Raw genomic sequence first — 11,093 nt, 5'->3', positions numbered from 1 at the left:
TGCTAATGTGCGCGTATGTGCACAGACGTGCACTCACAACAATGCTGATTTAAAAAGAAGGACGTGTTCTGCTGGAGGCCTTATGTGTGTCTTTACCTGAATATGGTCCCAGCAGCAGGTCTGATCGCTGGGATACAGTTGTTACATGAAAACTTTTATACAACTAAGGAATAGAAATATAGAATACAATATAGAAATTAGCCTTTCATAATTATCTGTATGAATTCATGTTGAATATTGAACTATTGAAACACATACTGCTCCAAATCCACGATTTAAACAAATATCCCTAGAAAAACATGATTGCAACATTGCATAATCACAATATAAAAATTTGAATTAATCAGTTCTATTGCACTTGTCTATCGGAAGCCACCGAGGACAAATTCCTTTACACTATTGCTCCAACCCTCTTGTTGCTGATCCTGTGAAATCCACAGGTTGATTACCAGGGGGGCAAAAAAAAAGTAAAACACCGCCCCCTCTTGTTAGCCAAGGAGTCGTGCAGACAGACGGAAGAACCCTCCGGAGCTTTCAGTATTACTAAGCATTATTGATCAATATGGTCACATTTTGTTATCGATATCATCACAAAACAAAAATAAATACCTTTGAGGGTAAATCAGAATTCTGTTTATTACTAAATCAAGTTGCTGGATTAAAAATATCTGACCCACCGCTTCACAAACCTTTAAATCCCAAAAAACATTCAGTTTATCAAAAGAAGATTAAAAATATGATTCAACAGCAGTTATGACCATGAGAACACTATGTTAATGCAAACATGAAATAAAGAGCACAACACAATAAAAGCAGATATATTCTTTCTGACTCTGTCTTACATGTTATAACTCTGGTGAGCCTGAGTGTACAGTTATCTAGCTACAAGTTATAGCATTATTATTTCTCTATAATGGTATTCTTCCTCTCTGTAACTGAGTTCATTTTTTGTGCTTTGTTGTCTGTCCATGGGACTTGTATCTCATGTTCTGTGTGTGTGTGTGTTCTCGTTCAAACAAAATAGACATCTGGCCACTTACACTATATCTGCTCAGACCCTCCCATATAGCAATGACTCAGGCGTGGCCTCCTCTTTATAATATGTATGTACAATAATCCGATGTGTGTGTGTTGTTGTTTTGTGTATGCATGTTTCTGTGAGAGCACATGAGGTCATTCTGCATACAACATCTCTGTGACAAACTTGTGCAATTGTGCATGTTTTCTGGCAAAGCTTATCATGGTGGTGTCTTTGAACTGAAAGGCACCTCCCCTCTCCAGGTTACTGGTTCTAGTCTACCTGCTTAGCCCAAAACCTCAGGAAAAGACACCGGGGAACTGATTGGGGTCAACAAACTGGGAGGGTGAGGTTAAAGGGCAGGATTGGACACCCTCTTCAGTTAGGTGAGATTGTGCGTCTACGCAGGCAGCTGCACGTCAGGCACTTGAGGATGCTCATGGTTATGTGCATGAGGGGGCCGAAATTGAAGAGCAGGTTGTAGAAGGTGTTGACAGACAGGCCGCCAGTCTCATCTGCATACTTTAAGGCCACAATGGGTGTGTAGAGGCTGTTGGTCAGATTCCGAAAGCGAGGGCTGCTTGACTCAATAACCTTTTTAGTGCACTGGAGAGACGAAAAACAAAAGAGGTTTAGACTGGATTCCATTACTCTGTAGGCTGTTTGAATGTTTGTACCAGTTAGTGATCAGAGAAACACAACACTGATTCTTGAATGCTGAGATAAATTCAGCAAAATGTGAGATAGAAAAGTGTTCCCTTACTTTGGCTATGTCCTCCGGTGTCTGGCCCATGGCTTCAAAAATATCTATGGATGACGGCAGGTAAACATCTTTAAAATAACGAACTGTGTCTGCATCTACTCCCGGATACTCCATCTTAGCCACATCCTCCATCATCTTGGTCTCAAACTCGGTGTGCACTGGGCCAGGCTCAATCATGGACAACCTGAGGGGAGTCAGATACGGAAAAGCCTAAGAGGGAGCACCTACAATACGGAGTGAAGACAGATGTGGAGGAAGAACAGAGGAAAGAGGGTAATCTACCGGATATTGAACTTCATCAGTTGTACGGCCATACTCTCACAGAACCCTTCCATGGCAAACTTAGAGGCAGTGTAAACATCATTGAACACCACTCCTGATCCGGGGGGGAAAAAACGGGGAGATAAGGGACAACATCACTGCACTGCATTATCACATTTCACAGTGTTGAATTATCAGCAGACATCAGTGACACATCATTTACATATAAAGACCTATTTGCACTTGAATCAACCAAAGGAAAAGATAACACAAGACAATAAGTGCCAGACAGAATATTACAGTAAAGTCAGTGTAGCTCAGTTGCGTGGGATTGACAACTTATCAGACACTCTTAACTCCACCCACCTGGCAAACAAGTTAAAACAAACACTAAAAATTCTTTGCAACTGCTTGCTATTTGCTGCTTGCCATGGCCTTTACTGAAAATGTAAGACAAAGATCGGCCTGCAATAACCACTTTAAAATAAATACCTGTAAATACACATTTTTCATTCAAACATTCTGAAAAACCTTTAACTTAAAACTGCTTGCAAACATTGCCCGCACTTCTTCTGGGAAACAAAAGCACCAAGTTAAAGATGCTACACTTGGTTGAATTGTTTTGAATTGTACAGCACTGTAAACTCTAATTTCTGACGTCATTATTTTCATTTCATGCTGAAGAATGGAACACACTGTATAATTTACAGCCCAGTATGAGTGATTTCCAAGGTTTCAGGCTCTGCACTGCTCTGTCCAACAAAAAGTTCAGGTCACCACAGATGATTTGCAAATTTTTCCTCTTAGTGTGCAGAAATTTAGAATAAAAAAATTCTCTTGCTTTTCAACTGAGCCTTAGACCAACTAATATATCAAGTATTTTTATGACTGCTGCCGGACAAATTGTAATGTGATGTTGGCGAGTGCAGCGCTCTTGTCTGCGACTGCATATTCAGCCTTTAAACGTGTCTTTTCGCAAACGGTTGGACATGTAAGTATCTGTTTCCGGTGATCCTGGATCAAAACGCTTTTTCCAATGTGTTGTTAATTACACACAGATCATACCCTGAAGACCCATGACGCTGCTCATAACAACGATGTGTCCTGAACGCCTCTTCTTCATGTCTGGCATCACTTCTTTGATCATGCGAACCACACCAAAGAAGTTGGTCTCGAACACTCTCTTCATCTCCTCGATGCTGATGCTTTCCACAGGTCCAAGCAAGCCCACACCTGCATTGTTGACTGACAGGAAACAGGCACACACACACACACACACACACAAACACATGCAGATGACACACTGCTCGTATCTCCAACATTGCAATTATCAACCCTTCTAAACAGGATATTGTCAACTTAATATGAACAGATAACAGAACAGTTTGCGCTGTTCACTCGGCCTTTCTACATGAGGTGAACAGATTGGAGATGGTATTACTTGATATTGCCACCAGGTGTCAGTGCGTGACAAGAGCAGAGAGGTGTGATGTAACACCACTGCATGGGTATTGAGTAATTGGGTGAAGGGGGATAAATTTCTTGGATTTAGAGTGAGATGGAGACTGAGTCATAAATAAAACCTTTATTCAGACTAAATGTTTAAACATAAGAACTGAAAGAGTCACCTATACATAAGTTATCGATCTAGCAACCTACAATTTACTGCCCCGCAGCTCAAAATGGCCATAAAATGACTTAAGGGCTTTTATAGAGCGATTGATCGGTACCAAGGACTTAGTTGTTGTTGATCTGCTGAGATTTCTGCGTTTAAAAGGACATCTTCTGCTCTTACATACTGGTTGTCCTTCTTATTTGCGCACTGGATGTTCATGGCTCAGTGTCCTCCCCCCACATACACTTCTTAATGTCAAGTGCAAAACCATAGAGGACAATTCTACAGGACAGTCACCACTGTTTCAAGACTGTTTCAGTTATGAATCTTAAAAAAACCATTGTCCTAAAGTTGTATTATCACAGTAATAACACTGTACTATGATATCATAAAGTCTGTTAGATTTTTACCCGTTTCTTGTCTTTCTCATGAAAAGTAGGATATCACTGTTTGTGTTAAATACGAGCTACTATAAAGGGAAGGTTACCATTCCTACATACAGTTAAGAAACTGAGTTATAGTCATACAGTAGATTACATAATGACTTTAGGTTCAACGTTGAAACTATTTAGCAACTGTAATAAAAGAAACACAACATTTTCATGCACATATGTTTATCCACACGTGTGGGTCAAATGGGAGAGGCAGACAAAGTTTCAGGTGTGTCTGACTCACTCAGGATATCAATATGACGGTCCTTGACATTACTGATGCACTGCTTGACCGACTCGTCGCTGCACACGTCCAGTGGGAGCAACATCAAGGTCTTGCCATATGCATCTCCTGCTGCTTCCACTAGCTTGTCCTTCTTCTTCAGGTCCCGCATGGTGGCAATAACTGATAAGGAGAGACAGAGAAGTGGGAAGTGTTATTAAACTCGTATGATGTGGCTTCAAACTAAAGAGCTTCTATAATACAAAAGAAAATGATTCTTTAGACTTGTACAGTCACATACCCTGGAATGAGAAGACATATTTAGGAATATATGGAGCACAGCATTAAGATGACTTTTTATTTGAGGCCATGTTTGTATATTTTACATTTCCTACTGTAGGGAATCATTAAGGAAATCATTAATAACTCTTTTCTGCAGTTTAAAAAAAAAACAAAAAAACCTTTACCCAGTGTTACACTGTTGACGTAACACTGTGAAACTTATGATCTGTGAAGTCACCACTAAACCGCTTCCTTAACACACACACACTCACATGCAAGCAAGCACACACGCAAACACTCAACAGTTGTGACAGAATCAGTTGTGCGGGTCAGAGTTCCTAGAAAAGACCACGCCTGTCAGTTTACAGGACACAGGATTGATCTCCTCTGAACTTTACACGCTGGGCAACATTAACCTAGACACAGCACAGGAATCTATCACGAGCAGTGACAGCAGCTATCAACAACAGTGTTGACTTGGCTTTCCCGGTTTCTTCCACGTTGTGTGCTCTGCTTACACTTTGCTGACTGACGTTATCTAGCAAAAGAAAAGAGAGACAGTGCTGTTCCACATTGGTAATCAGTAGGAGTAAACAACCTCTTATTCATCTAAATCCACCCGTTGTCCTTGACAGATAAAGGCAAACCCTCACCTGATTCATGTCTGAACAAAGACAGGGCTGGATTAGTGAGAGTAAAAGAGGTAATGCTAAGCTGTTGAGCTTTTGCATTGCTGTGAAATGTTACTCATGTAATATTTCATGATGTATGGTAATGAAACCAGACTTATTTTTTCAGAATCTTGCTTTGTAAGTGGCATGTGACTTATCTTTGCAAGCAGTCGAACACACACTATGCATTAATGACGTCTCAGGCACTCTAATTAAGTCTAATATTATGATTTGAGGACTGGGTGTCCATGAAGCAACACAGAGATTTACGTATTGGTAGAGACGTGAACAAGAGATCCATTGTTCCTCTGGCTCCTGCAGGAATTACTCTTGGGCAGCTTAAACATTCTTGAATGAACCCACATCGCATTACACACACAGAGGTCTTTTCGGGGGTTTCTCTGAATTCTGAGCATGTTACTGCAACTAATTATTACTTTATGCACAATGCAATATTTAATCTCTGTTGGATTTCCTAAAAACCCTGGGAAAAGAGCGAATCAGCTTCATAGCTCAGAGGTGGCCTTATTGAAAGCAGGTCACACTGCTCAAACCAATGTTGAGGGAGCAGTTAATCGCTTTTGCTAATCTATTTCACTGTAGGCCTAACATTCCCATCAGATCCCAGTGGCCCTCAAAGAAAAAGAAAACTTTAACTAACCTTTGCACACTTGCTCCTAAAGTTGCAAAAGGACAACACTAATGACTTGACTTGACTAACTTTTGTTACAGTGTAAGGTGAGTGTGGTAAAAGGGTAACACTCACTGACTGTAGGCTTACAGACAATTGTGTAAATTCTGCATGAAGTCGCACCTAACAACAAAATCTTGTCACAGGGGGTCTTGAAAGCAAACTCCTAACAACTGGGGTGGTGGTGGTGTTAGGGGTGGGGGGTGGGGGGTGTTGGTCTAATGCAATTCTCTCCGAGGCTCCTGACATGGAAACGTTTTGGATCCCCAGTTCCTAGATTGACATTAATGACGGCTGGGAAGCAGGAGAGGAGACGCACCGAGCAACAATGTTAAAGTGGGACACCCTAACTCCACTGTGCACCAATGAAGACTTCAAACAAGGCCCTTGCTTCAGAGTGAACTCTGCTTGTACAGGTCTCAAACTTTGTCCCCCTTTCAACACTCGCTCCAGAGAGGGGACTATAGGCACATTAGACACGGCACTAAACCGGAGCAGGCGGTCTACAATTCACTGCGATAAAAGGGGGCTTTGTGCTGGAGAAGTCACTTGAAAGAGAACTGACAAGACTCCTTTTATGATTCCGCCTGGCAAGCGGCATCCTTGCAGAGCCCTACCCTGGAAACTGCGCTTTCAAATGATAATAGTTGAACCAGAGGAGCGACTGAACCCCAGTCCTTACAAAAGGATATGGATCCGATACCATTAGGGTTAAGTATTTCAATGGGCACTACACGAAATCACTTATTTGCGTTAAGACGGAGCGTTGCGCATGAAACTCAACCGAACTTTGTGCGTAAAGGAGCCTTGGTGCAATAGCAGAGCTTTGCAGGAAAAAGTAAACACGGAATGGTTTTTCAGGCGAACCACACTATTATAGGCTTGCTACTAATAGGTTCGATCAAAGAAACAATGTAGAAGAAAGCGCATTTACCATGGTAACGCTTCTTTTCATCTTTGGCCAGCGTTACGGCGATTCGTAACCCGATGCCGGAGGAGCAGCCGGTGATCAGCACAACTTTCTGCCCGCTGTTCGCCATGATTTGTCCGGGTAGGCGCTGGTGTTTTTCAGCGGTCCTCTGCTCCGGATGGTCGCTGCCGAGGGAGCTACCGATCACCGGACTTTAAAAAACTAAAGCGGATCATGCAGCCACGGCAGCCATGTGAGCGTCTAATTCAGTCACATGTTCAATAAAATCAGCAAGCAAATAAAGACGTGGCATCGCAAACACCCCGTGCAGACAAGTTTGTAAACTTGATTGGTGCCGCCTGCCTTGAAAATGAAGTTAATTCCTTCAAAATGTGTGTGGTCGTGCATGCGCGCACGTGCGTGTTGTAGAGGGGGCAGTGCTTATTTGATTTCTGAGCTGGTGACCCCAACAACAAATAAATATAGGCTGCTATAGAGTATTCACCTAGTGATTTGCCATAGCTAATGCTATTTCCGCTTCTCTCCAATATTACAGTTCCTAATAGGACTTGTAGTTTTAGCACACCCGACTTTTATTTTATTTTATTATTATAAAATAATGAATTATATAATCTTTTAGAATTAAATTAAATTGAATTGGTTGATTAATTTAAAACAATCTTTTAAATTTGCTCTTATTTTAAATATTTGGGCTGAACATTTGAGCTAATTAAAATCACACCAATAAGAAATAAATAAATAAATGAATAATAATAATAATCCTCTTTGCCGTTGCCCATACTATGAACCTAAATCTACTGTCATTCTCTAGTTTATTTATTTATAAATCATCCCATGCTGACCTTAATTCTGGTAGGTAATGTTTATAGTAATTTACAGCAATGTGCTGCATTGTACTGACATCTGGTGGTAAGGAAAGGCGCAGCACACTTAAGAATCACTCAGGCTTCCTGAATGCATAATACCTCATCAAATGAATAATAGTACTAATTGCATCACTGTAAACACAACATTTACGGAATACAAGACAGAGAAGAATGGTCTGAGTTGAGCTTATCAGTTATGTCTCACTTCTGGTTTGTCAGCTGATATGGTGATTAGTGGACCCTGTTCCTGATGGATGTTGTAAGAGGCCAAAGTGCCTGTGATAAGATCTGAAACTAGACTTGTTTCTTTTCCTCTTATGAAAGACCACTGTGCAAGAGTTAGAGTCTGCTGTGTCTGATCCTCTTGCTAAATATGATGCAACCCCATGCAAACTAAAAAAGCACAGGAGAGCACAGTAAGTTTAAGTTTACCATTTGCTCTAGTACTAATACTCATAATCCCACAGCAGGGATCACTGGATGTTCCAAAGAGCACTCTGGAGTGAATATTAAGTGAATGATTTGGCCAATGCAGTCTGTGCTTTAGATCCTTCTTTTATTTTATTTTATTTTATTATTTATTTTATATTTTATTCTACTTAAGCTGTTTTTGCATCCACTTATCAAATGTTAAGCTACCTTCACATGATGGAAAACACAACTGCTGGGTGCCCAATTAAGGGTGTTCTGTGATCATATTTTTTATCCCCTTACTTTTTGATTTTTTTTAAATGCATAAATTCTTAATGTTTTAAAATATGTTATGTATATAATGTGATCATTATATAGGTTAGTGGAATAATTTGGAAATTTGTTCCTGTTTTATAAAATTAATTGAACTTGGATTAATGATGGATGTTTTCTCTACGTGATGTAACTTGATCTTGCAAGTCAATACTTCTGCCCTTTAAAACAAAGTTGTGAACACAAGCGCACAATGATGACAGGTTTTAATCCTCCTGCTTGGCTAACCCCTTTAACGCCCATTCCCATTTTAACATGTTAACACAGTGTGAAGCATCAAAGGCAGAGAAAGGAAAAGAAAAGAGAAAAGGTGAAAGCAGAGGACAGCGATTAACACACACATAAATCAATAGAGGGGCCAGTAAGAGAGGACAGGCTCTGGTCCCTGGGTTTTCTAGCCAGTTTGTCTCCTCTGAGGGTAAACTAAGTTTACTTATGGACAGGCCTCCATCGTGAAGAGCAGTCTTTTCCATCATAACTTTGAAAGAAGACATACTCCCGTAGGGAAGACATATTTTAACAATGACTGCAGTCCTGGCCTGATCCATCAATGGTCAGCCAGGAACCAGCAGGATGATGATGTGAGGACAGGTTCAGCCTTGCTGGAAAAAATCATCTTCAAGAATAAAATGCATACATAACTCAACACATAATAAAAAATCAATTTCATAGACCTCAATTCACCACCGCTTGTCATAAACTGTCTATTATTCAGACAACACAGAGCACACTGTCAGCTCACATAGAGTTCAGGCCCATTTTCCTCTTGCTGCCTCACAAAGCTGATGTCTGCTTATTTAGAACATCCCTAAGCCATGACCTATTTCTCTCACCGGAGAGTAGAAGTTTACAGCCGTATATATAATAAAGGTATAATTTGCATTGACACTGACTTGAAAACTTGCATTTTAGTTTACATATTTATATTTTACTACAGTTTGGATTTGAGGCATTTGGCTGACAGTCTTAACTGTCAACTGAGTGTAAAGGCAGAATAGATCATAATGAAAATCATAAGCAGCTAAAATAGTCATATACGAAAAGGGAGTCCATTTGAGCCATGCTGACTATTCATGCAAAATGAATTTGTCACAGAAAGTGTGTGCAGGATAGATTGCCACTAAGGATTGTTGCTTTTTTCATTTTCATGGCGGATCAGAAGGTGGTGATTTGAGCAAGTGTCATGGTCAGGGACAGAGAATGAAAAAATGGCCCTGAACCTTTGACCCAGACCAGACCACCAAAACTGAGCTAGCAATGAAAAAATAACAAATTGGCTATTTTACGGTCAATTCATTAGTTTGAAGTCAGTTCCAATTTAAGTAATTTGGCCCCTAATTTTTTATATCATGACACAATACGAGAAGGTATAAACTAACATCAACACAATCATGCTGTGGCCCAACAGGCTACTGATACTCTAGATGGCCTGTTGATCACTGGATAAGGTTCTGAGAGGGCGAGAGTAATCAATGTAGTAATGTAGTCGGGGGCGTTCCTGGCGTGCTTTCCCTTGTGCCTCCAGAGAAAGTGGACAGGTGTGGATGGAGATGAGGAGGGGTAGCCAGAGATGTCTACCAGCCTCCAAGCTATTGCTGTGGAATTCAGACGCTTGAGGCTCTGAGACACAGAGGGAGTGAGGAAAGAGACAAAGAGGAGGAGAAAGTACAAGTCCATACATGCGTTTCTATGACACGTGCTCTCTTTGCTTTTAAAATCCTGTTGTAAATCCTCCTCTCCTTTTCACCTCAGACTATATCCTTTCCATTTTCCCTGCTGGACCTCAATACCTATGTACCTACAGTATTTGACCCTCCTTGTAGCAGTCAATTTTTCAACATCCTCCCTCAGGACTTTTGCCTTTTCCCTCTGACACCTCAGAGCATACTCCAGCTGTGCCCTGAACCCAAGTCATCAGTGACCTCTCTATCGAAGTCCAAGTAATAGAAAATCACCCCCCCCCCCCCCCCCAATCCCCTGTAAACCCACTTTTATAGCTTAATAGTCAATTTCCTGTGTACTGACTTTAAGGATGCACAAGCAGATGGTCCTGGAACCTTCACTGCTTGTCCAGCTGATTTTATGAAGTCAGTGTCTGTTTGGAGTGATCATAATTAAAGATGAGCCATGTGATTAGATAGAGATGCTATTCTAAATATGCACATTTAACTATCTGCTTTAACAAATCATTTCAAATATTATCTCTTATGCATTCTTGTTTTTTAAATTTTACTAATCATTTCTAAAATAATATTCCACACCATATAGCAAGTGCATCGACTGACTTTCACTTGTTTTGTCCTCGTTTGTTAGTGGCATCTCCCTGCAGTGGCAATGGACAAGAGACAGACTGGCTGATACTGCTGGAAGGACAAGGGACTCTGGCTGAGTGAAAGGGCCCAGAGGACTGGAATGTTTGCCACAGGTCAGGAGTGGCGCTTTCTGCTCTTTTGTGTGCAGTCTGCAGAGGAGGTGTGGAATGCAAACTTCATGAGAATAGAGGCGAAGAAAGGGACGAAGGGATAGAGAAGCTGGGGGTCGGTGGGCGGGCGGGAGGGAGACTTAAAAAGCAGGGAAAGAATGGGTGCAAAGACTTC

General features: G+C 41.0%; 1 protein-coding gene across 1 annotated transcript; it reads right to left on the bottom strand.

The window, feature by feature from the left end:
- Positions 1 to 610: 610 nt before the first annotated feature.
- Positions 611 to 7,263, bottom strand: rdh8a (retinol dehydrogenase 8a). Its single transcript, XM_056402515.1, has 6 exons — positions 6,890 to 7,263; positions 4,333 to 4,494; positions 3,108 to 3,287; positions 2,064 to 2,157; positions 1,782 to 1,965; positions 611 to 1,624 (listed from the first exon to the last, which is right to left on the bottom strand). The coding sequence occupies exons 1-6, from the start codon at positions 6,993 to 6,995 to the stop codon at positions 1,397 to 1,399; spliced, it is 954 nt and encodes a 317-aa protein (XP_056258490.1). The 5' UTR covers positions 6,996 to 7,263; the 3' UTR covers positions 611 to 1,396.
- Positions 7,264 to 11,093: the final 3,830 nt, after the last annotated feature.

The sequence above is a fragment of the Seriola aureovittata genome, chromosome 17, assembly GCF_021018895.1.
Source record: "Seriola aureovittata isolate HTS-2021-v1 ecotype China chromosome 17, ASM2101889v1, whole genome shotgun sequence".
Classification (NCBI taxonomy): Eukaryota; Metazoa; Chordata; class Actinopteri; order Carangiformes; family Carangidae; genus Seriola; species Seriola aureovittata.
Note: the sequence above shows the minus strand (reverse complement) of the source record. Positions and strands in the feature narration are given on the sequence as shown.